The sequence below is a fragment of the Corapipo altera genome, unplaced genomic scaffold, assembly GCF_003945725.1.
Source record: "Corapipo altera isolate COAL_440 unplaced genomic scaffold, ASM394572v1 45, whole genome shotgun sequence".
In the NCBI taxonomy this organism is placed as follows: Eukaryota; Metazoa; Chordata; class Aves; order Passeriformes; family Pipridae; genus Corapipo; species Corapipo altera.
Genome location: NW_020884877.1, coordinates 20,702,784 through 20,730,330, shown reverse-complemented (window position 1 = coordinate 20,730,330; position 27,547 = coordinate 20,702,784). Strand labels below are relative to the sequence as shown.

General features: G+C 39.6%; 1 protein-coding gene across 1 annotated transcript in view; it reads left to right on the top strand.

The window, feature by feature from the left end:
- Positions 1 to 377: 377 nt before the first annotated feature.
- GYPC (glycophorin C (Gerbich blood group)) overlaps positions 378 to 27,547 on the top strand; it is a 30,607-nt gene continuing 3,437 nt past the window's right edge. Inside the window, exon 1 of the mRNA XM_027636682.1 lies at positions 378 to 583. Within this exon, the coding sequence (XP_027492483.1) occupies positions 550 to 583 (34 nt within the window). The 5' untranslated portion in view covers positions 378 to 549. The remainder of the gene's footprint in view (positions 584 to 27,547) is intronic.

The window sequence follows — 27,547 nt, the reverse complement described above, 5'->3', positions numbered from 1 at the left end:
TTCTCAATTTTCACCTGTTAAAAGGACAGAATTAGTTAGATTGTGAGTGCTAAGGATGATGCTGGGCAATGAAAATTGAAAACCTTATTTTCAATTTTACCCGTTGATGGTAGGCATTTTGGGGAGTCAGCAGCAAGTTTTGCACTTAAAGAAATAATATCAACATCTGTGGTTAGGAGTTTGGGAAGCGCATTTAGTAGGTGTGTCTATGTTTGGCTAAGAATGAAAAGATCATTTTCTTTCCACTGGTTGCTGCCTAATAAAAGCAAAGTGGTGGAATATATCCAACTTGCAAAACTTGAATACAGTTACTGCTATCTGCAAATGGGTGCCCCTCCCCGCTCATGTGAGCTACACAGGCAAAAGAGAATGACACATGTGCTGTTTCCTTTTCCAGTTGTAAAGGGGTCAGGAGCCAGGCAAGGAGAGCCCGAACAAGAGAAGCATTTTCCTGGGTTCTTCCAGCTGTTCTGTTCAATCCCGCCGTCAGTTTTGAGCAGGGAAGAGAGACTGTCAACACAAATAAGGCATTTTTCAAAGGCGTAAATTATGAGTTCCCAAAACAATGCGACATCTCAACCACGTGAGTACCCTTACCCCCCCCCCTTTCCTTACAATAATAGTGGATTTATCAGTCTGTCGCTTAAGGAAAAGATTGTCTAATGTATTTTATATGGGGGAAAAAAAAAGAGAACGCCTGAGACTAATCCTGAAGAAAAAAAACAACTATGAAGAAACTGTTTTCTTTTTTTACTCTTTGTGTTTGTGTGCGCGCGTGTGTGAGTGAAGAACTGAAACAGGCTCTGCAAACTCTGGCTCCTGAATAGAACCAAGCAAAGTTAATAACGTTTCCGCCTAAACTCCAGCTTAGAAAAGTTCAATTTGAATGTTCCCCCCCCCCCCCCCTTCAGGAATTAAAATACAGGGCATTTTGAAAGCGTACTGACACTTTTCTGAGATATTATTGGTGTTGCCCAACTTGCATTTAGAGTTTCAAGCCGTTTGTGTGTAACATGAGACGCAAACCACAAACTGACAGTCTATATTTAAAGCCACAATGTGTTTCTGCTCCTGGAAATTTAGAAACATGGGCTTACGGACAACCAAACTGGTTTCTCAGCAAGAGAGAGTACAGGAGGGCAAGTCCTCTGTTTGCATAACTCCATATATTTCAGTAAATTTTAAAGGAGAGAATTTGACCTGAACAGTCAAGTGAACACAGAGGCTCAGCTGCAGAATGGTAGTGTTCATCTTGGTACAGTGTTAAAAAGAAAGTGGAGGGAAAGGAGGTGGATTATCATTAGACGAGTTGAGAAAACTCTGAGGTTTTGGTGCTGCGATATATTCATATTTTTTCCGTGGTTTTAGTGTGATCTTTCCCATTTAAATTCAAGACAGTGCTTTTGCTTTCTTTTTAATAAATAAACTGCCAATAGCAGAATTGTTTATCATACAGTGGTACCGGTCGTGAAGGCAGAAAGTACAGACAGCATTGCCCGGAGCAGCCTGCAATTCAGGGTTTGATCCAGATATTGCTGTAAGGATATTTGTTTTGTATGGCTGTAGACACTGAAAATATTTCCCAAGCTCTGAATGAGGCAGGCTGATCCAGCAGAAAAGACACAGTAAGTGGAATCTCTGGAATTCCAACCAGCAATTTCTATTTACAGTATTTGGTGTACACTTTTCAGTCCTTTTTGCAAGTTCTAACTGACAAGAAAGATTAGATTCTACCATTATAGTTTATTCTATTTCACTCCACAGTTTAGAATATTATAGCTTGTTTTCTGTTGCTGATAGGAAAGAAACATGCAGGCTTAATCAGGATTCTGAGGGTTTGGGTTTGGAAAAGCTTTAGTAAATTACTACCATTGGTGCTCTCCAAGTGTGTCCAGGATGCTGGTCATGACTCACGGATGTGCATCTTGCAGACTGTGAAATATCAGCATGGGTCCAGATCCAATTTTGCATCTTTAGTGACAGGCTTGTCCAAGTGACATATCTGGGGCCAGCTCTGTAGTCCTGAATGCATTACAAATCACTTCTCTGACAGACCCAGGTTGTCACAGGATGCCACAGAAGGCCCTAGGGGGGATCTGGATGAGGAGTTAGTGCCCCATGGGGCCTTTTGTCTGTTCGTAATGAAAAAAAGCTGATACATCAGGTTCTCTTGTTTTTTCTAGAATCTGGTCAGGAATTCTCAGCTTGAACTATTTTAAAATCATATGATTGTCTGGGAAAATAAATGGCTTGCAATACAGTTACAAGAAGTATTCTGTATGAAAAATAGTGACAATATATTCTTTATTTGCCCTCATCATTTCCCCTACTGATTCAGCAGAAGGTCCCTGTATTTTGTTTCAGTCTGTCTTTGGTTATTCTTTTTTTTTTTTTTGTTCAAACTGCATGGGTCAAATTTAGAATTTAAGAACAAACTTAAATTAGAGGAAAGTCTGATAGTACCATATTCCTGTGTAATTCAAGCTTTTTTTTAATAATGTTTGAGGTTTTGAGGGAAGGTCTTTAGGAAAAGGATCTTATTTCCTAGTATAATTCTTGTAGTTTTTTTTCAAGAAAAAAGACATTGAAAATTCATTGTATTGACAGGCACTGCACAGCATGGACAGCAGATGTTTGCCAGAGAGGCAGAGTAAGTGGGAAAACAAAATTTGCTTCATAGCCACAGTGAAAATCTTTGGGATGGGTGTGAAAATGCATAAAATACCAGCAAAAACCTTTGACTATATTGAACATAATAATTCTTTGCTGAGTACCTGCTGGTGAGACCACAGAGCAGCTGCCTACTGATGTAAACTGAACAATGTTAAGTTACCAAAAAGCTCATGTCCTTTGCTTATCTCCTTGTATTCACTCATGGCTGATAAGTAATTTTTACTCCTTCTATAAATACAGCATGATCCTGGCAATCCAGGTGGGAGCAGGCTACTGTTTCAGGTTTAAAAAATTCAACTCTGTGAACTCTGCCAATGTATTCTGACTTTACATGGGGAGGTCACACCATCTAACCTTGGGCACTTCCCATGCCCAGTTTAGATATCCCACCAGTCTGTCTGTATACAGAACAGAGTCAGGGGAGACAGTGGTTCAGCCTGCTGATGTTGGGCAGCGGGTGTATATTTACTCCACTGTTCATTGTAAATGGATATTTGTGTGTGGTTAGAATAAAATAGAATACCTAAGAAAAGAAGTTAAAGCTAAAAAATTGAGTTGGGCTTGAATTTTATTGGCTCAGATTCAATATAATATTGTGCTGTGAATATATCTTCAGTTTCTTTTTTTTTTCCTTCTTGTTGTCGTCTGCTTCCTCTTCTTCTTCTCCTCCTCCTCGTTTTTCTTCTTCTTTTTTTTTCTCTTCTTCTGATTTAAAAGGGACTTAGCCTGACTACAAGAATGTGAATTTCTTGATTTTTAAATGCATTACTTCCAAATGCATTGCCTTCTGGTGATGCATTTGCTTCCTCCCACCTCTGCTCAGACGTACAAGCAGTAGCTGCCTGACTTCCTATGAAGCCTGAGAAATTCCATAGTTTTGGCAATCTCTGTTCAGATGGCAGCCTTTTCGCTCTTCCTCTTAGACTGCAGTGATCCTATTTTGACACAACAGGACAGCTCGAATGAGGTGAAGAACTCACACAATAAACACTACTGGGTCAAAGATTCGATCTTGGGAGTCAGTGATCTATGTAAAGCCATCTTTACAGGTCAAAGGTGTTCATCCCCTTGGAGAAGGTGCTCTGCAACTTACGGGATTTAATCTGTACTTGGCACGCTGGGAATGTTTTATCTGAGGCCTCTTATAGTCCAAATACCAGCTGTCAAAGGAATTAGTGGTTAAGGAGTGCAGTCTGTGGAGGCTTCTCTTCTTCATCACCTATCAGCAGATAAGGTCTTCCTTCTGGGTGGATAGCGAAGCAGTGTGATCTGTGCTACGTGGAAGAATTGGCCCAAAAGGAAAACAGGAAGCAAGGCTGGTCCTCAGCCCATGCTCAGCTGCAAACAGAGGAAGAGTTTGAGAAATTGGATGAAGCAAAGCCAGCCTTTTGAGCTATATGCACTCTACCTGCATTGCCATCTGTCATCCAGCAGTAGCCCAAGTACAAGGCCTGCCCTGCTTAGGGGACCAGACCCTGGTGCTGCCCTATCCTGTGAGCAGGAGGTCTTAGCTCCATCATGCCAAACTTCTCTACCTGCCACAATAACAGTAGGGCTTCTGGGAAAATGAGTCAGGTATGTGTGGGCTGTCCCCTCCAGAGAAGCTGAGAGCTTGGCAAAGGTGGCCCCTGATAAAGGCAGAGTGATTTATGGCTGTGAATGGGGAATCTCTGTTTCTGAAAACAGCCTTGCCCAATCTTTAACACATAATGAGATATATTTTGGGGCTGGAAACTGGTCTTTTAAATGTTACTTGAGCAATACCACTTACCTTTCTTACAGGGGCTGTGAAAAGACTTGAATGAACCCTACAAGGTTTTAATCACGTTATTCACACCTTGGCAGTAGATGTGATTTCATTGCCCTTAATCAACAGAAGCACTTGCCTGTGACAGTAACTAATAAACAAAAACAGAGGCTATTGATTATGAAAATTTGGTCTTCACTGTTAAATCTGTGAGCATTTATAGGCAAGGAAGCCTATAGACTATAATAACCTCTGATTCTTAGCACAGAAGTCTCAAAACATGTCCCTCAAGCATTTCTGTAAATTGAATGTCTCTGCTTGTATGTTTGTTTTCCACTATTGTGCATATGAATAGGAAAATTTGGCTTTATACCCCAAGGCTCTCCTGACACCCTCATTGCCTGACATGTTGATGTGAAACTCTGGGAATTGAAAGGCTCAGAATGTACCTGAAATTTCAGTAATTAACTGCAGAAATGTTGGCAAACCGCTGAGATGGAGAGAATAGAGGAAATGTTGACCCAAATAAGAGTCTACTGTTTGAAAATACACAATTCTCAGCATTTCTGGTCATCAATTAAAAAAAAAAAAAAAAAGAAAGAAAAATATTTACACAGTAGATGTTAAAGATTCAGGTTATAGCATGTTATGTGTTTAAGCATATAATATTACATTAATATTAATACACATTAATATTACAGAATTCTGCAGTGTCTGCATCTCATTGCTGATACTGCTGCACCTTTCTTTCTAGGCTCTTGTGGAATATACCCTGTATCCATCACTGTTCAAATTACTAAGTCCAATCAGCAAAGTCTTTTATAAAACAGGCTTTCAGGACTGCATTCTCTAATGAAAGTCTGTTTGTGTGTCTGCTCTATGGAGTGCCTATCTCTATTGTTGGAGAGGGATTAGTATTCCTATAGCATAGAGAAATTCAAGCCAACAGACGGATCTGATTGTACTAGGTACTCTACAGGCACCTCTTCTTCAAAAGGCTGGTAGACTACATAAAGAGGAGAGATTACAGGTAGCAGAGAAATGGCTGCTTTCCGTGGACACTGCTAGTGAGGCAGCTTTAGCTATGGGAAGGAATTTATAGCAGCCAGGAGGTAGAAGTTGGTTTGATTCCAGTAGATCTACTGGGGTGACAGATCTTTACTTCCCGCTCCCTAATTTTGTAATGTATGCTTAGGGAAAAAAACCATGACTCAGAAGTCATTTAGCAACTGGCCTATTGTTTCCCACAGAAAGAGCAGAAAACTTTTAAAAACAGCATTTAGCATAAGCAGGATCTTTTTTTTACCATATTTTACTTCACATATAAGTGATAGAAAATGCATGAAAAATTGGGGGACACCCAGGTGCCACAGTGCCGAGAATATATGAACATCTGAGGTAGGCAAGTACTCAGACAGCAGACAGATTGTGTTTTATTTAGTTCTGAAAGACTTAAATTCCTAAGTCAAACAAATTTGAAAGTGTTACCCTGGTAATGACTTGATGAAAAATTCACCAGCTTCTAAGCATTCTGAAAAACTACTTGGTGAATGAAGAAAAGTGACACTTGGAGAAATCAGGTTTGGTTTGCCAAAAATTTATGAATGTGGATAGAGAAAAGGACTGTCATCTCTGGATAATTTATTCATAACCAATAACTCAACTGCATCAAGTAACGATAGTGCAGCATTATAACAGCAGACATGCAGCTCATAATTTGTAGCTGAAATAAGGTCTGTACTCCTCTGTTTCTCCAAGAGTCAGCATGATCTAATTCACACCAGATTCCTATCTCTGCTATGTTAGCATGGAAATCAAATGCACTGTCTGTGCTATGCTGCTCCCTTACTGCAAATGTACCTTGCACGTGTAGTTTCACCAATGAGACATCTGGCTAAGTGATTTTCCTCTTAATTAATCATCTCATATGCAAAGGAGGCCAGTTTCTCATATCTGCTTCTCTTCTGACATATGTTTCACCACAGGGTTCTTCCTGATGAAGCAGAAAACTTCACTTAAAATCTCAATGGGTTAAACTTGTTCTGCTGCATTGGAGTTTTAAAGCGATTTTTTTCCCCTTTCCTCTGCCTCTCTTTTTCATCTTAAGAGAAAAAAACAAATTCAGTTATTTCATGAAGGTCTACCTCTTTTTTCTTTAGATAAGCCCTGAAATGGAGTTAAGCTTTTTATCAGTAAGTTGCAGGGGGGCTTTCAAACACTCCCTGAGACAGTTCCATGTTATCATGAGTGATAAATGCCTATTTTACTGGGAACTGCATGTTTAAAATATCTAGTTTTATGAGGCAGTCCACACAATAAAGAGCATGTGTGACAAGGTCACAGCAATGCAGAATCAGACATCAAGACCTTACATATTTGTAGATATTTAGAATTGCAGAGACTGTTTTACTAACACCAAACCAAGAAAAAGAGTTTGACTTCTATATATATGCACATATATAAACACACAGAGTGTATGTATGTATAATATACTGTATATTTTTATGCATACATATACAAAGACATACATTTGTATATACACCACCCTTTCCACTACTTATATGGCTTTTAACTAGTCAGACTTCTCGGTGTGGAGCGTTTTATTTCCCTGACCGTATCCACCAATACTCACAAGCTCATGTTTCCCTTTTCAGATGATAGATATCTTTAAAAGCAGCAGAAAAAATTAATATAATTTTGAATGCTTAGCAGAGGAATAAATTCATTAACAGGAAAGGAAGCAAGAGGATGATTAGAACTATAGGAAAAAAGTTGGAAAACATTATAAAATACCTTTTTTATATGATATAGTAAAACATTAGACTTATACAGACTATCCCTTGCAGATGTCAGATTCAGGTGTCTCTCCTCACCATATGAATATAAAAAGCCTGGCAGCTCATGGTGATATAGACAGTGAATCACTGTCTTTTGAATCTAAGCACCTACAGGATTTGCCTGAATCCACTGAGTAGACTATTACAGGACCCATGTTCACATATAAAAAAATTTACAGAGAAATACAATGAAATTTACTTAAGCAACAAGGAGGAAGTAGCTGTTCCATATGAACAGGCTATTTAAAAGGGAAGAACCCCTTTTACAGATTAGTAAAGACCAAGTCCGCACTGTTCTTCAGGCAGTGAATGGTTCAAGTTTAAACCTTAAGCAGGCAGGAGATTTGGTCAGGTTTGTGTTCCGCTTGTAGATCATCTGTACTGGGAGAATTTGTTAGCTGCATCTTCAGCACAGTTTTCTAGAAACACCGGTCATATTAGTATATTCATACTGAAATAAAATTTATTCTTTAAAGACCAACTACCCTCCTTTGGAAACAGAATACTTATTCAAGAATCATATCAATTACATAATTCTGTGTCCACCTCAAACAGTTATGAGAAAATGAACTTATACTGGAATAGCTTTCACAGAATTGTTACTCCAGTTTAACTTTTTTTTTTTTTTGATAGACAAACTTCTTCTCTGTACATAAGAAAAATAAGCTTGTTTTCCTTGAAAAAAAAAACGTTTTTAATAAGAAAAAAGCAAGATGCTTCTAGTCTGCTAACTGGATGCTTCAAAAATGCCAGTCATTTAAAAACGGATGAAAAAGCAGCTCTCTATGGCTAACTCTAGGTAAACTAAATAATCCTTATGTAAAACAAATAGCCAGCAAATCACTTAACCACTGGTGATTAAAGAGTTACATGTATGAATGAGTAGAAGAAAAAGAATATTTCTAGTGGATTGTGAAGAGTTACCATGAAAATGTAGTAATTCAAGCACTCAGGAAATGTATACATTTTCAAAAAATGTAATGTTTAAAGTGAGACACTGGATTTTTATATTTTATTTCTATCTCCTGGGATGTATTGTTGAATTCTGCTTTCAAGATTTTCTTATCATGTGTCAGGGCTAGAAATTTGGCAATTTATTATGAAATTATTTTTTCAATCATCTGTTATTTCCTGAAGCTTTTATAACCAGCAGTCATGATCTAGCTCCTGTTGTTCTTCTATCAATGGTTCATTCAAGTGTCATGAACACAATTCCCTCCCTATCCAATAAAGAAAGCAGAAAATTAAATCCTTAATGTATCTGTGACTTCTCTCACACCTTCTCTTTCATTTTGTCTAGTTCAGTTATCCTCTGCACTTCCTAATCCTTCCTGTCTGCCCCTTTCTCAGCTCATGGGTAAATGCTCATATCTGAACATAGGACACACAGCTCCCAGTTGCTAAATGTCCTCCCTTCTTTCAAGGACCCTCCATAATCCTGCCAGTGGGAAGGAAGAAAAGAACAGGCCAGGAAGACATAAATTTTTCCCTGTCACCCTCTGGGCTGAGGCTTTGTTTCCTTTGGGAGTTGTCCCCTCTTCCACTCCCTCTACCTCTTATCTTCTCTAGTAATTTGCTCTCTCATCTTCACAGTTTGCTAAAAAACAACACTTCCCCACTCCAGATCATTCCTGTCATCACATAGGAATTTTTATTTACAACCTGGGACATGCTTTTTACATTCTGGATCACACAACTGAAAGAGTTGATTATTGTCTGTTTCTCTTGAATTTCCATAATTATGTCAGGAGACATTAATTTTTGGACTCTGTTGCATAGAAATCCAGTTTTCCCCTCACTGAATTCACAGGGACTATTTTTAGTTTAGAGAAGCTTATACTACCAGTTACTAATGGCAATTAAGCCTTTGGTGGAAACAGGGCCATGTACACAGGATTAGGCTGCATCTCTACAGAAAACTCTGCATGAGGTGCTGAGCACACCAGGAAAAATGAACTACCACTGAGCACCAAGTTCCAGCTTCCCCTTTGCTTTGGGAAAAGGGGAAATCATGGGGTTTTTCACTCTTTTTCAAAACTACTCAGTGTGCTCTGCACACTATTGCTTTTCCTATTACTCATCCTCTATCCCTGCTCCAGTCATGAAGAAGAGTGCAGTGAATAGCTTCTGCTAACATCAACACAGCTAAGAACACCACCAGCTCAGGGAGGAGAAGGCCAGGTTGGATGGGGCTTTGAGCAACATGGTCTAGTAGAAGATTTCACTGACCATGAGGGTATGGTTGGAAGCAGATGATCTTTAAGGTCCCTTCCAACCCAACCCATTCTATGATTATATGATTCAAATGGTGCTTTGTAGGTCCTTCTCTTGAAGGTTGTGTCCACTTAAAGGGAAGAAACCAATTCTTCAGAAACCTTGCTGATTGCCTTCGGCACTTTACCATCTCCCACTGGAAGTTGTCTTCTCTTCCATACCTAGAGCTCAAGAAATGGCTAGTGACTGGACCCTTGACCATCCTCAAAAAAAATGAAAAAAATCACCTTATATCTCCCCTTTTGTAGATCTGTATGGATCTGGTTCCCCAAGGCACCTCTGCTATGCTGCTTACTTGCCCATGCAGCTCACCATATCTCCCCAGCTAATGTTCTCTCTTTCTCAAGTTAATCATCCCACACCCTGACCCAAGAACCCAGACCTCATATTGACTTGCTGTCCTGGAGGACAACTGAGATTTCTTCAAGTCCAAACCATTAGCACAAAGGCACGGTGATGCATGGTGACTTGGCGTGGAGAGAGATGGAAAAGATGCTGTTGTATAGTCCCAGAAAGAAGTTCTTTTCCTCATAGCCTTGAGCCTTAGCTGAGTCTTTCCTCTGTTTCCAGCTCTCCAGCTGTCTCCTTGCTACTCATGATTAATAGCAAGCTCTTACCAGCTTTCCTCTCACATTCTTTCCATTCCCTCTTGACAAAATAGTCTTCTTCATTGCAAAAATGTATCCTTTTTCTTTGTTTAGTCTGTAAATTTCTCAGAACAGAATTCGTCTCTCCTTCCATCTCTTTTTTAAACAAAAATCACCAAACCATTATTTGACACTTCAGTGTTCATCATTAAGGGCACTGACCTCATCTGTCTTCCAAAGTTACCTTATCAAGTTGCTGACTCTGGACACAGATTTAGGCCTCCTGAAACATAAAGATAAAATGTAAAAAACAATCTTAAGTATCACATCAACTGGAAACGCATATCAAGGTGGAAGGACTTTAGGGTTTTCTCCTTGAAGATATTTTCTCCCTAAATATATTTACTTGTATTCTCTGAGATAGTCTCTAGACTGTGGAGATCAAAGCAAGCTGGAAATCCAGCAGAGTTTTTTAAGTGCATTAAAGGTAATGTGTTTCAAAGCCACACGCCTGAGCATTTAAGCACCATGGAAGAAATGAAGTAGTAGGTGGTAATACATGTAAGTATGATTGTTCTAATCTTCATACTTTTCAATTTGTCAAAGCCTAACTGTGCTACAAAGAGCCAAAATAAAGGATGCTGTGTGCACACGCAGGCACACAGGAGAGCATAAAACCCAAGGACACCAGCCAGCTTTGGGTTTTCCTTTTTAGACACATTTCTGATCTTGTAAGTCATTTACAGCAATAAGGATGTGGATTTACCAGACTTATGTGGAACCTGGCAAATCTAAGCATGGAGTGAGTGCTTCTTGGGAGATTTGAATACAGAAATGTAATTCTCTGCTGCACTTTTTTTTGCCGAGGTACAGAGTATAAAATGCTATCCACTACAGAATAGTGGCACTTTGTAAATGACTACATATTGTGAACATATATATAGCCAGACTTTAATGCTCCTCACTTAGCAACTGAGAAATTATGGAAATATTTTCAGGTGTTTCCACAGAATAAAAATGGGACAAAATGAGACTATTTTTCTTTTTATTACTCCTAAGGAAATGGGAACATATTAACAAGAGATATCCACCAGATCTAACCCCTTTTCTACCATAAGTTTTGGTGCATGTTTTCTGATCAGCTCTAGCTGTAAACAGAAAGCTTCATCACCTGAGATCACCTGAGGTCCTGGCATGTAAACAAATAGTCGACCGTTTCTGTCTCCTCCTGTTTCTTCAGAGCTTCTCAAGAAATGCCTTACTTGCTGCAAGTTGTCATTGTATTGCCAAAATCAGTGCTGTTGACATACTTGTACCCTGGAACTTGAGACTGTTCATATTGATTTTATTGGACTTTGTATCAGATTTCAGATCTTAATTTTTTAATATTACTCTTCTTGGTTTAGCTCACAGCAGTCTCATCTACTATCACCACAGATTTTAATGAAGGCAAAGTAATATATCAGTGATAACTAGAGCTCTTGTAGATAATACTATTGAAAACAGGGGGTAGTGGGGAGAAAACAGAGAAAAACTATGCTCCCTATATGCTTCCAAAGAAGAATATTTCTTGCTGACTCAAGATTCTTGCACATTAAGAAGAGATGTCTCTGGCTCCTGAGCTCATTCTCCCCGTGGATTAATGATCCATAAGGGACTCCTTGTACCAAGCAGAAGTAAATCACCCCTCCTGCTTTTGACAGGCAGGAACACAACTAGAGAGATAAATGCTTTTGCATTTCTCTGAACTTTGCTGTTGCTCCTTGGTAAAAGATTTCCCCTTCTGGAACCCATTAAAATCTATGAATTTCAGACAAAGACTCTTCTTCCTCCTCCCACGTTCTGTGTGAGACGCTTAATCTCTGCTTCCTGGAGACATAACCATTTGTGAGCTGGAAACAGCATGAGCTGAGCCTTTCTGCTCTTGCAGTACCTCCTCTGATTTCCTTTGCTTGCGATGAATGAAACCTTTCATTTCAACAGCATCTGACTAGTGTCAGAAGGTTTATGACTGAAGCAACAATAGGGTGGCAGAAAGGGATATAACTGTTTAAAATGTGTCATTGCTAAATAAGTAAAGATCAGCTTTGAGCACAGGGAGAAAGCAAGAGGAGGTATGACTGCATGACACTATTTTTAAGAAAAAAAATGCTGCGTAGACTTCTCCCCCCTACTTCTCTCCATTACTTGCATTTCCTTTAAGGGAAAGGTCATGCCTTCTTTCTCGGGCTGCTACAAGCCTTCCCCAGACAGGAAGCATATCCTGTGTCCTGTTTTCTCTAGAGGCTACTAGCAGAGCAGATGGGAGCACAACTTCCACAGTGCTGCTTCCACGGTGCTGTTTTTAAGTGACCTGAGTACTGAATCACTGAGTAAATCTCCCTCCCTCTCAAACATGGTGCAGCCCCAGGGCCCTGTAGGGCCTGGCAGCTTCTGGAAATGGCCAGAGAGAGTAATATAAGCTACTCCTTTTGGAGGTCTGGATGCCTATTTTTGTCAGATGCGAAACGGCAGCAGTCATTGGTGGGGAGAGGGAAGCACGTGTTCTGTTATTAAAAACTGTGTTTATGATTTATTCCAGAGAAGAGGGGTGTATTTTCCCCCTTGAAAAAGAGGCTTGGAAAGTAGAACATGTAGCACATGCCATTTTCCACCTAAGTGATTTCCTTCACAACTCTCACCTGAGAAGAAGCTTTCAAGCCCTAAGGGATCAACCCTTCCCCATCATGCCCTACTGCCTGCAGCACAGAACAAGGTCTGGGACTTGTGGGTGGCTGAGCGAAGTCTGCCAGGGAAAAACTTATAAATGCTGGTGTTCAGCTTTGCAATTGATTTTATTTTCCACTGTTTGGCACTTCAAGGTAGCAGCTTGCTGTCTGTGGACATGAGCATCCATATCCCTAAGAGGATAATTTCCTCCTGCTCCCCTGCCCCTCCTCCAGGCCCCCACTAAACATATCCTGGATGAGGGGAGATGTAGCAAGAAATTCAAACTCAATCCCTTGACAGGCGCAAAGCCATGGCATGCTAGTTATGGGCAAAGGCCATATGTCTCTCCAGAGTCCCAGGGCCACACATATCTGTCATTTCCTTTCCCCATCCTTGCTGAAATATTTCCAGTCCATCTTCTAAGTAATGGGATTTGGTGCCGATTTTTCCCATCCTTTGTTTCACTGCCATTGCACAATGAAGTGATGTTGTGGCATAACCACAGCTGCCTGTGTGTCTTCCCTGACCCTCACCAACTATCTGTTAGGTTACACCATTACTAAGGAGAAGAGACTTTTCAAGGGGTGCTGCCACCTCTTCCCATCTGCTACAGAATCCATGACAAGTGATTGCCAACATGAGTTTGATCCTGATGGCTGGATTTTCTTGACTAACTAGGACTTAAAATCTTCTTCAACTCTGTCCATGAAAGTGCGGTACAAAGCATGGAGCCATTGGTCCATCTTACCTATTAGAGCCAGTAGCAGATGCTTAATGGAGAGTCAGGTGCAGGGCAACCATCAAGGGATCTGAGGAATGGGAAATTCTTGAGCCAGAATTGGTAATTCAGTGTTTAAAGGGTTGCCTTGGGGTATAAAAGCTTTTGCATTTACCAGAGTTTTTCATATGAAATACTTTAACCTCCTGCTCACAAGCAGACTCGGCGCTTGGTAGGACTGAGTTTCGCCTTCCCCTCTTCTTGAATGAGCTCTTTTAAATTGTAGTTGAAGGAATTCAACCTTCAGAGCTCAGCATTATCGAGCGTACAGCTGGCGGCAGGGAGCAGGGCACTCCGCTGCCCAATTTCCCCAGGTAATCCCAGTGCCTCCAGGAGTGTGTGATTGTGACTTTATCATTTTGTCCCTTCTAACATCCACCTGTGCAGCCACTGTTCACTCCAGCAATGGTAAATGCTGTTACCTGAAGCCAGCTATGCAACTCAGCACAGCATAAGGGTGCCAGCAAGCCTAACCCCTTTCTCAGAAAGCAGACAGGATAGGGAATGTCACTGCCACTCCTTCTTCCCTCCACAGGTAGCAGAGCTCCTACCTGTCAGGTAAAAATGTCCAGTGGAAGGCTTTAAGGAGATAAAGGCAGATGGCTGTGTATGTCCCTTCTTCACAAAACCTATGCATCTCCTACGGAGCATTTCTTGCTGACTGTCTCCTAAAGGGACTCTGAAGAGCTAGAAAGACAAGTCTTAGAGCTTCTACCTGTGTGTTTAACACTCATGGGGGTGGCAGGGGCACAGGGAAAGACTACCATGTCTTATAGAAATAGCCTAGTAGAGTTAGAAACAGACATTCAGGTCTTCTGGAAGAAGGAATTAAATTTGACAGAGAAACCCTGTAAAACTGTGGGCTGTTTTATTCACTTTAAGTTTTCTATTTCATCTACACAGATGGAACCAAAAAATGCAAAAGAGAAGTGGGCTTTACTCCTCTGTCTTGCAACAGATGCATGCTTGTGTCCAAGCCTTGCTGTGGCATGAAGTACAGCATAGTTCCCCCTGAAATAAAATGCAGCTCACACATATCTCAGGGTGGAACTTGGCTCTTAAAAAAAATTTAATGGGAGTCTGCTCTGGCTGAACTCTACTTATGACTTCATATTTTCCAGGACTGTGCTAGTGCTGTTGGCTTGCTCATTTTTCTTTTTCTTTTTTTTTTTTTCATTCTTCTTATACTAATAGGTGTTTCAGTGGGATAACTTGACCTTAAGACGCTGTTCCAAAGCAGACCTCTCTGGTCTTGGATATGTTATGCAAGTGCTTTGAGAAATTTGCAGGTTCTCTCATGAGTGCTTGAGAAGGCAGATTTTTGCAACATATTAGGCAGCATCAACTGGTAAATTAAACTGGAAAGCGGGAAAGCAGAGAAAGTGGACAGCGGCTATCCATGATGTTCCTGGTCCTTGCTTCTGTTATGTTTCTCATATTCATTGAATAGAATTTTTAAAAATTTCTCCACTGGCCCTACTGAGCAGTTCAGAGGTGTGAGAACCCACTTCAAAGGGAGCAGAAGCAGTTTAGTGGTGAGAGCTTTTGCAAACCCCACCTTATATGTGTGCCACTTGGTGTTCCACGTCGTGTATTGGGACAGTGCCCTGCTTTGAGACAGAAGGGCCAGCAGTGACTGCTGCTGCTGGGCCACAAAGCCTGATCACTCCTGATTCACCTGTGGAAGAGCAGCATGCCCATAGGAAGGCAGGTACAGGGTAACAGTTCTGCCCTAGGGTCCCTATTTTCACAGCTGAGAGAGGGGCCTTACTTCTTAATGCATTCCAAAATATTCTTACACAGGGAATACCAAGCCCAACTTTTTCCATGACCTTCTAGGGCTACTGCAGTTCAAAGGAGTCACTGGGCTGTGAATATCTGGAGTTTTCTGTTCTGCTGAGAGTACCATTGAAAAGAAATCTTCAGATTTAACCAGCTGTTTTTCTCCTCATGCTTTTCTTCTTGGAGGTTTGCTTTTTCTGAGTGTAGATTTACGATGTATATCACCCACTCAAAAGAGCATTCCTGCTTTTTGCCCTCTCTGTCTACATCTACCAAACCCCTACCTATTAAGAGATAACTGACAGTCAGACTACATGGTGATTTGGATCAATTTGCTTATTGTAAATAACCTCCTACAGTACATAGTAAATATAAATAAATAAATAAATAGTAAATGGAGGAAGGGGCTTTCCTTTTGTTTTTCTGCTGGATCAGCTTGGAAGGAAAATGTTTAGGAACAAGAATGCCCTTTGCTGCAGGAATGTAGCAGCCAGCTCAAATCACAACAATTCACTCACAGCTTTCCTGCATGTGTATTTCATGTATTTAGGAAAGGAGCAGCCCAAAGGCTTTACAGTAAGTGATAAATAAGTTGGTCAGAGAGGTACCATAGCAAGTATTTGTTGCTATTGAAAACTACTAGACCATATTTCTTTGCTTAATGACACACATTAATCCTCCATTGAAATTTCCAGGGCTGTCCAAGCTGAATCTGGTTTTAAAGGTTAAAAATACAGTCCAAAATATAAAAAATGTATCATTCTGACCAAAAAAAGGAGCTGAAAAAAGTCTCAGCAACATTCCTTTGGTTTTTTCTTTTCTTTTTAAACCACTAAGGATGTCATCTACAAGCTTTGAAATGGTTTCAAAAACATGACATTTTTTAATTGGTGACCAAAATATGAATAATATCCAAGTGTCCACTGCTACTTCTGTTTTCAGTCCAGTTTCCTAATCAAATGAGTCTTATGTGTTCCTGCTGTCTATCTGTCTGCTTAATCGTCTGTTCATCCATCTGTCACTGCTCATTAAGAACTTCTGGATCCACCGACCAGTTTCAACCAGATTTGAAAGAGAAGCAGAAGCGTCAGAAATTATAATCATTCTCCAGGTTGTATGAAAGTCAACACTGTCTACACAGAGCCACTCAAGTGAATAGGAACACAAAAAGGACTCCTTATTAGGAGATAAAATGAAATTAAGTTCTTTTCTAGTTAGGAATGTGGTAGCATCAAGTTTTGCCATGATAAGTTTGCTTCCATAAACATGACTGTAATTTAATAGCCAAAATGTAGAGAATAAGATACCATTTAAGCACCTATAGAAGACATCCAGCCCTTCTGACCATGGCATTTTGAAAGCTCTACAAAAAAAGGCTCTCAGTACTTTATAGCAAGGCTAAGCCTTCAGCACAAGCTTTGGAAAGGGATGGCTAAGAACTGCTAACAGTAATGGCTGGGATTTATTTTCCATAATTATAGACTCTAGAAAGCTGAGCTTCTAATTGAAGCTATTCTAGATTTGCTTATTTATTAATGGAAAGGAAATTCCCACACCATACTCCAGGATTCACCACACCTCTCTTGAGTTTGAATAGATCTTCTTGCAAAAATGCATGTCAGAACAAAACAGAACAGAACAGAATGTTCCAGTTGGAAGAGATCCACAAAAATCATCTAGGTCAACTACCTACTAGTGTCCTCTCTGCATCTGTGGAGACAGATGAGATTATACAGATTCCTTTCTAGCACTCAAACATCTTGTTAGGCTGGTTATTAGCTTTCCACCTACATGATACTTACCATTCATGTTTCGTTGGGAGAGAGGAGCATTAGTAAAAAACTGTTAATTAATCTCACAATGTAAGTCCTGTGCTGAAAAATATTCAGTATATGGTTTCAATGAAGGTCCTTTCCTGCTTAGCTGTTAATGTGTTCAATACGCTATTTGTCAAACAATGCCAGACAACTGTCCAAAAATAGTACACAAACAAACCTTTTTGTATTTTTTTCATTCTTTTTAAAAATTATTGCACAATCTGTCCAGAATTGCTCAGATGAATGATAGATGGTAAAGAAGTTTTGCTAAAATTGCTTAATTCAATTCAGACAGCTTGGACTGATACATAAATGCTTTTTGAATAATAAAATGGGCTTTGTCTTTAGAGCAGATATGCAAAAGAAATCTGCATATTCATTGAAGAATCCTTGGAAAATAAGAAATGTTGTTGCCTTGAGCTACTATTTGCCTTGCAAGTTTCTAAGGTGTTTCAGTATGTTTTATTTTCTTTTTTAATATACTCAATATTCAAAGCATTTGGAAGATTGTTTCCACTACAGATATCTCCATTAATAATATTAACCTCGACAGTGCTCCAGGAAAGATTTCTGTGTCCCTGAAGAGCATATGCTAAACATCCTGACATTTCCACTTGCAACACATAGTAGAGAGTGCCTTAGGCAAGCACTGCTGTATGAGCTGGATGTAGCTGAATACAATTCTTATCAAATAAGTCAGTGGATGGAGCACAGAGAATTCTCATTTCCAAGAATTATCACTTGTTGGACTGCTTTGCTATAAGATATTGGGGGTGGGAATGAGACATAGTGGAAGAAAATTGACCATGTTGGTAAAATGATTATACTTTTCTAAGGATAGGAGCTTGGTGCTTCATTCTTTGAACTGTTACAGTAATATCTTTGTGCATGACTGCAGGCTTTCACCAGATTTCAGGTGATTTCTAGATGCCATCACCTGTAGCTTGATCATATCATCTCTAATTTAAGCACAAGGTCAAGTTTTTTCATCTCAAAATGAAAAAAAGACATTTATCAGCCTCAATAGAATGACTGCCATGTTTCTATCCTTGCATGTCAGTGTTCATTATAGAATCACAGAATATGTCGAGTTGGAAAGGACCCACAAGGATCATCATGTACAACTCCTGGCTTTGCACAGGACCATCCCCAAGAGTCACACCATGTGCCCAAGAATACCGTCCAAATGCTTCTTGGACTCTGTCAGGCTTGGTGCTGTAACCACTTCCCTGGGAAGCCTGTTCCAGTGCCCAACCACTCTGTGGGTGAAGAAGCTTTTTCTAATATTCAACCTAAACCTCCCCTGACACAACTTCAGGTCATTCCCTCAGTTCCTGTCACTGATCACCACAGAGAAGAGATTAGTGCCTGCCCCTCCTCTTCCCCCCACAAGGAAGTTGTAACTGCAATGAGGTCTCCCCTCAGTCTCCTCCAGGCTGAACACACCAAGTGCCCTCAGCTGCTCCTCATACGGCTTCCCCTCAAGGCCCTTCACCATCTTCGTTGCTCTCCTTTGGACACTCTCCAATAGCTTAATATCTTTCTTATATTGTGATGCCCAAAACTGCACACAGTATTCAAGGTGAGGTCGCACCAGTGCAGAGCAGAGGAGGACAATCCCCTCCCTTGACTGGCTGGTGATGCTTTACCTGATGCCCCCAGGACAGGGTTGGCCCTCCTGGCTGTCAGGGCACTGCTGACTCATATTCCACTTGCCATCGACCAGGAGTCCCAGGTCCCTTTCTTTGGCACTGCTTTCCAGCATCTCATTCCCCAGTCTGTACTTACATCCTGGGTTGCTGCCATCCCAGGTGCAGAATCCAACACTTTCCTTTGTTAAACTTCATACAATTGGTGATTGTCAAGCCCTCTAATTTGTTGAGATCTCTCTGCAGGGCCTCCCTGACTTCCAGGGAGTTGAAAGTTCCACCCAGTTTTGTGTCATTTGCAAACTTACTCAGTATCCTTTCCAGTCCTATGTCTAAATCATTTATGAAGATATTGAAGAGAACTGGGCCTAATATGGAGCCCTGTAGAACCCCACTAGTGACAGGTCACCAGTCTGATGTCACCCCATTCACTATTACCCTCTATGCTTGACCCATGAGCCAATTGCTCGCCCACTGAGTGATGTGTTTATCCAGCTGTGTGCTGGACATTTTGTCCAAAAGGATACTGTAAGAGACAGTATAGAAAGCTTAGAACAAGCTTTCTGACAGCAACAGAACCAATGAAACACTCTTGCTTTTAGACTTATGCCTCTGCCCTCTAAATCCCATCTTCTGCATACACTGGCCCCCTACCTCAGCAGCTCCCCATCAGGAGGGGAAGCACCTTACTGCAGCTCCTCTAGATCTACGTGCATGATGGCTGGAAAGCATGTGTTTACTGAAGAATTGACTGCTACTGCTAAACAGAGCTTTAAAATGCTGAGCCCTCGCTGCCTTTCCTTCACTGCTGGATTACTCTAGTCTACCTTTTCTCTCCAGTCTACAGCTGTCATGAAAATTGAAGCAAAATTCTTATCTTTGCCTGCTTTTCCTTTAAAACAGTTGGAGTTGAATAATGGAGTCAAAATCTGTGAAGGTTACAAGGACAGCCTGGCCGATAGCAGGAACAGAAAAAAAGAATGCAAAAATGTTGTCAAGTGTATTTGATGGAAATATTTCAAATACTAACAAATGCTTCAGACTGTCTTAGTTAAGGAAACTAACTTTAACTAATGTTTGTGTTAGTGCCAAATCCATAAATGCTTAGTGCCATGTCCATAAAAAGGGTATGTTTCTAATGTAAACTAAACCCTAATCTTGAGAAGTTATTAAGGTCATAAAATGAAACATAACATTGAGGAACAGAGATCACCTTATCCTCTTATGACATGGTCAAAAGGCCTGAGAGTCAGGTCTGAGGCTGGTAGACCTGTTAGTAACAAATTAAAAGCTTGTCTTGGTAAATAGTTAGAAGCAGCTTAGCAGTTAAGTTGTCTTACTGTATCATATAACCATTTACACAAGGGTTTGGGAAGGAATTATCACGTCTTCCAAGATCTCTTGGTCTCTGGCTTTTCACTGAAAGTTTCTGGCTCAAATTTTTATGTTTATATTTCTAACATGCAAAGTTTAGGTCAGTGGGGTGTGCTGCTTTCATGCACTGTCTCTCAAGAGTTACGTGTATCAGTTACAGGTTGTCAGATGGGTTTTCACTGTGTCCGTAATCAGGTGCTTTTATTGCCTATGATCACCTGCAACATTTGCAATGGTTAATCAATTAATCCAGGAACTCCTTTCTGTTTAGCTTTGATCTCAGTGAATGAGCAAAAGCCTGTTTTTTTCCTTTTTGATTCAATAAAAAATGACTAGAGCTTGAAATTGCTGACTTTGGAGGAAAGTGAGACAGAAATTATTTGGCAGATTCACTGGATATTTATGTTTCTTTCAAAACCTTCCCAATTATAAAGCCCTCAAAAGCAGTACTCTGTTCTGAAGAAGAGGGAAGAGGTGGGAGGAGGAGAGACGTGCAGGAAAAGGTCCTGCTTGTGGCCTGTATCTTATGGATTGATTCATACCCCCTTTGTCACTCCTTCTTCAATGAAGCAATTCCAGGTCAATTTATCTTCCCCAGCAAAATGTTGTACATGAGCTGGCTTTGATGGCTGTAGCAGGAAGATGTAAATGATGGCTTGGTTGCATTAACATATTTCCATGGAAGAGTAAGGATCTTTTTGCAGTGATATAACTATACACGAGGCAGACAAAACAGAACACAACTTCCAAATTCCCATATGCAGCATTTTTTGGAATAGATTAGACCTTCTTCCAGGTCCTCATACTTCATGCGCCTTTGTTCTTCAGACATTGAGCAGCTTTCCAATGGGATCACAGCAAAAAACAGCCACCATACATGAGCAGCAAGTGCACTGCTGGGTGGTCCTTGGTGGCTTCCCCCATCTCATCTCTAAAGATAAGATTTCTACAGCATCCTTTTGTGAGCTTCATTGCCCCAGTCCTAGGGAGGCAGCTACTTCCTCTTGTTGCTCTCTGCTCTGAGCTTCTTCTACCAACCCTGAAACCTTCTGATCTTTCCTGATGCTACAAGCAGAGACAGAACCATCTAAACTTTTCTGCCGTTTCTTTACTGTATATTTACATCCGTGTGAATACACAGGACACAATAAATATCTGTTACCAGCTACTATGAGCAAAGAGCTAAAGTCTCTAGTAATTGTAAAATAATTAAAAAAAAAAAAAAAGGGATATGGTTCAAACTGTACAAACGGAAAGGGGAAAGGGGAATTTGAGAGGACTGTGACAAACAGAAAAGTTTAGTTTTAAAACAATCTGTAGGTTTTTAGGTTATATAACCCTTTAAAATACAATTTTATTCCCTTTTAAAATTTGATAGGATTTTTTAATTTCATAATATAGAATATCTCTTCACTTTTAAAAGATCCTTATTATTTTCTAATCTAAAATAATTTCCCAAGTTTCATTAACATTTTCTCCTTGTCCCTCTTATCATTAAGGGATATCATATGATTACTTTTTGACAAGATGACTTTTAATGTATCTCTCCATCTCTGATTTTCCCTAAGACCCAAGGGCAATTCAGCTTCATAAAAGAAGGAGAAACTGTGTGAGCAAAGCCATTACTTCCTCAAACATTGTAAAATGTATTTTGTCTTATTTACTTTATAACATTCTAGAATGGTGAAAAAATATTTTGCTCACTTTGTATACCAGAATCAAATGAGAACTGCTAAAATTTTTTGGCAATCCTAATCTAATTAAACTAATTTCATAAATGCCTTTTATCCTCATTATATCACAAAGTGTCAAAAGTCAAACAGACCTTTGTTTTATTTGAATGAAACTGTACTTTGTCTCCTCAGAATTAATGGCAAAGTACTTGCTAGCTAGGATAGCAAGAGAATTGAACCCAGTGCATTTTAATTTCATAGATATTTTTAATCTGCATGATTTACCTTACATTTGCAACACAGTCCATTTACTTCCCCAAAAGATCATGTAGTTGTTGTTGTTATATGTCACCATTATTGTCCTTATAATAATTTAGTATACAAATGGGAGCCAAATTGTTCTGTCTCTTTTCCAGATTGACAGATGAGAAACTGTTCCTTAATTTTGAAAGACCAGCCTTGATGTGTTTCATTGTCTAATGGGACATGGTGATGGCTTTTTCAGCAGAATATGTCAAATTGATGGGTTCAGGCTGATGACCCTTTGGGATAAGAAATGCCAGCTCTGGCAGGGCACTGCAGACTTACTGGCAAATATTAAAATAGGTAATGACTTTTTTTTTTTAAATTCAGAAAGGCCTCAGTGAGATGCATCTGATATTGTAACACAGGCCAGAGAGCAGCCTGAGCAATTAACATATTTCTAACATGAAGTTTTCAGAAGTTGGTTTGACTCATTTTTACACATGCAGTTGCAGTGAACCAGTTCTACCTCTAGCTTGTAAATTAAATCAGTGTGCTAAGGTTAATAGATTAATGATTTTCTCATGAATGCACTGTGTTGGCAAGGCACAAACATAAACCAAAGGGCAAGAAGGACATACCACAGTTGCATAAACAATGGAGGTGTTAAGACTTCATTAGTTCTTTCATACTAAATGTGTGGTAAGATAAGTCTTGCATCAGTGAAGACAACAGGGACACATTAAGACCTGCTTTTACAGTCAAGAGGAACAATGGCTGCAGAAGGGCATAAAAAGAACAAAAAGAGCCCCTAGGAAAGGAACAGTTATAACAAATACATTTTTATATACAGAATATAAATAAAATAAAAATTGCGATAATTATAGTAAAGGTTTTTAACAAGTTCAAAAGCTTCCTGGTAGACTCTGTATAGTCCTCAATGCCCTCAAAAGTTTATAATTACTAGGAATGCCCTAGGAAGGAAATGACTGCCTTAAGGAACTCAGCCCATCATTCACATAGATTGAATGAATTTCAAGCACTTCTTATGCAATGAACAGGCACACCAAGAGAGAAAATGGGTTGCCCAAGAAAGCACTTAAAGACTTACTTGAGAGCAATTTAGCAGCCAAGGCTTTGTCTGAGATTGTAACCAAGCAGTCAGCAGTGGAGCGTCATGATGGCTGAGGTTGCAAAGACTCAAAAGCACAAGCTTGTGGGTAGGAGAATCCTGAAAGGCAGGAGCAGTGGCAGTGCTGCCTGACTGCTGTTGAGTGGCTTTGAAAACTGTGCTGTAAAAGCTGCTTATCACACATTGATATCTGTATACTCAGCTTGACAAACTCACTCCAAAACCCCAGTATCACCCACTGCTGCATGGGAAGCATAAGCTCCGATCTCAGGCTTTTCTTTCTCTGCTCAACACTACCATCTTTAGTTTGGAACTTTATCTCAGGAGATTAGAGAGGCCTTGATAAGTTTGAGCTAAGGTCTATGTTATCCCATTAAATTGCCCATGTGGATTACACAGCAGAGATTTGGTGACATCCTGCAGGATGATTCCCATGCAGTCCTGTCAAATATGCCAAATGGGATCCTTTGGCAGGTGTAGTTTTGCTTTCATGTTTTTTCCATGTATAAATCCATAACAAACAAACATATAGGTACTCAAATTTCTAACTAAAGTGCTAACTGCAAAATCGCTAAGGGTGCAAATACTGCATTTTTTTCTGGAAACTCTTTTAGCAGGCAAAAACAATGCCCAAAAATCAGAAAGCTTGAAGCTCTCTACAAGTTTATCCTATGTTTCACTGACAGCAGCCACCAAAGCACTTAAAAGCTTTCTGCAAGCAACAGGATCTAAACTCTGAGCTTTCTATGTTGAATGGGAGAAAGCATTTGTGGAATGAACATCCCCCTTCCCATGAAGGCCCATCACCATGTAAGTTGAATGGTCAGTCAGTTTGAATGCCTCAACATGGTTCGGCCTCTGAAGTAGCTCACTGACAAGTCTTATAGCTTTATCAGGATTCCCATAATACATCATGTTTTCCTAAAAGACCTGTTTCCTCATGTCACAAAATCATGCCAAGACCTCAGTTTTCATCTCCAAACCACATTTTGTCTTTGATATTGCAAAGAAAGGCTTGAAAGTACTACTTAAATGAAGCTCAGATATAAAAGTAAGGGTAAATAAAAAAAAAAAATTATTTTAAGAACCAGTGTCAGAATTTTGAACAGGAAGTGCTTTATGGCTTTTAGTGGTTCAAATTTGCAATTTATAGAAGAAAATAAACTATTACAACTGCCAGAGATGTGCATAGTAAAACTGGGAGAGCACTGAACCTCCAACAAACACTTTCACTGCTGGACCTACCTCCTTCAAACAAGTTCTCCTCTGCCAAAGTGAAACAGGATAGATTTAAATTAGGAGGAAAAGCTACCAAAATTCATAAAATCAAGTTTGGTTGGAAAATTGCACCTAGAGGAGGCGGTTTAACAAATTTACCAACAAATTTAACAGAAAAAACTCACCACTGGCTACCTTAAAATACAAGGTAGTTGTACTGTTGTTTCACCTTTGCAGCAAAAAGCCAGAGATCTTCAATATTTAAGTCAGGAATATTCCTGGGACTTTCAGAGACTCCTGCCTTCTCAGCAGGATATGATTGATGAGAATGAGACAGGTAGCAATTGTTCTATTGCAAAAATTCCTTATCTGTAAGTTTATGGGCAGAACTGAAATTTGACGAATTTCAGGTCATGACACAAAGGTATTTCTTTCCCTTCATTCTTACTTTTAGAAACACTTTCTAACAACAGATAATTTCATTTGTATATTCTATTCTTGATTTAGTCAACTCATTCTGATGGCCAGAAATTTTATGAAAAACAAGTTTTTCCACTTTTTTTTTTTGATTTCTGTGTGTCATGGTAACCAATGGCAGTAAATAACAACACTGTCTAAACACTTTCAGGACCAGATCGTAGCTGGATAAGGGCCAGTATAACAGTGAGAGGAAGCTTTGCAAGGACAATTTAGCAGCAGATAACACAAAAGATGTCCTTGAAACAAAGGAAAATAAACAAAACAGGTGCAAGAGCATCCATTGAAACACAGACCTCTGAGCACTCTGTGTGGGAGGAAGAGCAGAATAAAGAAGGTACAGGGCCAAAGCCATTGCTGAGCTAGAAATTCCATCAGTATGTTTGATATCTTTTCTCCCTCAGAAAGGGAAAATTCAGTCCTATAATAATGCAGTGTGTTTCTCACATAGACTGAGTTTAGAGAGACCATGCTGAGGTTCCTGGCCAGCCATGGATTCCCTCTGGACAGCGACTGCTGTCTCTCTCCTGGTCAAAGAAGAGATTCTCATTTCATCACATATGCCTTGCATGTTCCTCAGTCATGTTTCATGAAGGGTGATACTGCCAGAATCTTGAACAACACTGATCCTTTTCACCCTTGCTTATCAATCTTGTGATACTGCCATGAATCACATTGCTATTTTTGGACAAAGTGAAATTTCAGAGACTGTGAGACAGGGATTAACGGTGTCTCTGTCTTCTCCATCATCATTGCTCCTAAACTGATCTGGGGAGCAGACCTTGGAAACGTCTGGCCACTGGTGGTAGCTGCAACGTTCTGGCACTCTGGATGATGAAGCAAAATGTTGTCTGAGAGGACAGTAAGCCTTTTTTGTGGTCGAAAGTGAACACACATAGGAGAAGTCAGATTCTCGTGCTTGCGGTAAAATGAGAACTGTGTTGAGTGAAGCCACATCACCGTGTTTGCTGGTTACTGAATGGCACAGCATTGTGAGGCTAACAGACCAGTGCCAGGTACAATAGTTTAAGACGAGACCAGGACTCTTTCGCAAACTTAAAAAGCACAAACTTAAAGTATGGAAATGAAAACTTTTCTGCAAAGTGATGATACTGTATTCCATTATCAAAAAGCACTGCGGTAGAAAGTACTAGAGATAAGGCACCTGCTTGTTATCTGAGTCTGAGAGGCACCTGGGAATGCCAGAGAGCAGAGAGTTACTCAGAAACCCTTTTATAAATAAAGGGATACTAATTTGATCTGGAATTAATGTTTGGAAGCAAGTTGTGTAGCTAGGGAAGCACTTGAGAATTCACACCTTCAAGTATTTGATTGCTGTAGAGGAGCCTGGGTTTTTGGCATGCAGCATATATTTGGTGTGTAAAGAAATACTGAGCAGTATGACCTTGAGGCAATTAATCTCTTCTGAGGCACATGGATTTTGAATGAACATAGACATAATTAGAGTTCTTAAATTACATAAGGCATGCTTGCTCTTTCCATCAATGTATAGATGGAAGAAAGTGTGGGAAGGATCTCTAGAGGAGAGAAAAGCACTCCTACTTTCTAGAAAAAGTATCTCCCATGTTTGGGAAAAGGTGGATCCTTTGAATCTCAACTCTCCTCATCTTGTTGCAAACTGATATTACGGTCTGGTCATGAGTAAGGAGAAAACTGTTAATACTGTCTTAACCTGAATCGTACATATGGATTTAGCAAAAGGAGAGCCAGATATCAGTCATAGTGCCACTCTTGAGTTTATAGAAGGATTTGGAATTAGTTTTTTACCTTTTCCAGAGAACTTCTCTATCTACTGCATTTACCAAAGGCAAATAAAAAGGAATTCTCACATAAAGGTATTTCTCTGGTTTGAAAACCAGTATAATTTAGAATTATATAACTGGTACAAAACTAAACAAAGAAATTAGTGTCCTGTCATAAACTTAGAGTGGAAAAACTCCAGGAGCTCATCATACTCTCAGATATCCACATAATTCAGGACTATGTGGGCTGATACTAGTGGCATGAAATAAGGAGCTAAAAATAATTCCGAATTCTACCCTGATCAATTAAGATAGTGAATAAATGCTTGTCTGCTTGTTTTTACTTTTACTTAAGGTCTATATCAAACAATAAGGAGAGAAATATCCTCACTAGTTTTTGGAATATTTTTTCATCTCCCCTTAAATAGCTTCAGCTTTTTAGATATTTTGAGTATTCTTAGTAAGTGCTATAATTAAGATTAATCCAAATTCTAATTGTTCTTTCAGAAGCTTACATTTCAGACCAGTTTCTTACTTTTCAAAAAGACATGGTCAGGTACTTCTCTTTTGCATTTCAATTATAAAGTTTTTGGGTTTTTTTATAAATTATAATCCAGCAAAGATCATAATTTGATTTACCAGCAGTGAGTTCAGACTTACTCTAAGTGGGGACTGTTTCATACCGCAATGTAACAGGCTTGCCTTGATTCCAAATATAAGCTTAAAAGAAAACAAATGGTAGGTTTAAAAACAGGATATTGCAGATAAATAAATACTAATTGAAATCAATACAGCCAGATTAGTTTGAATCAAA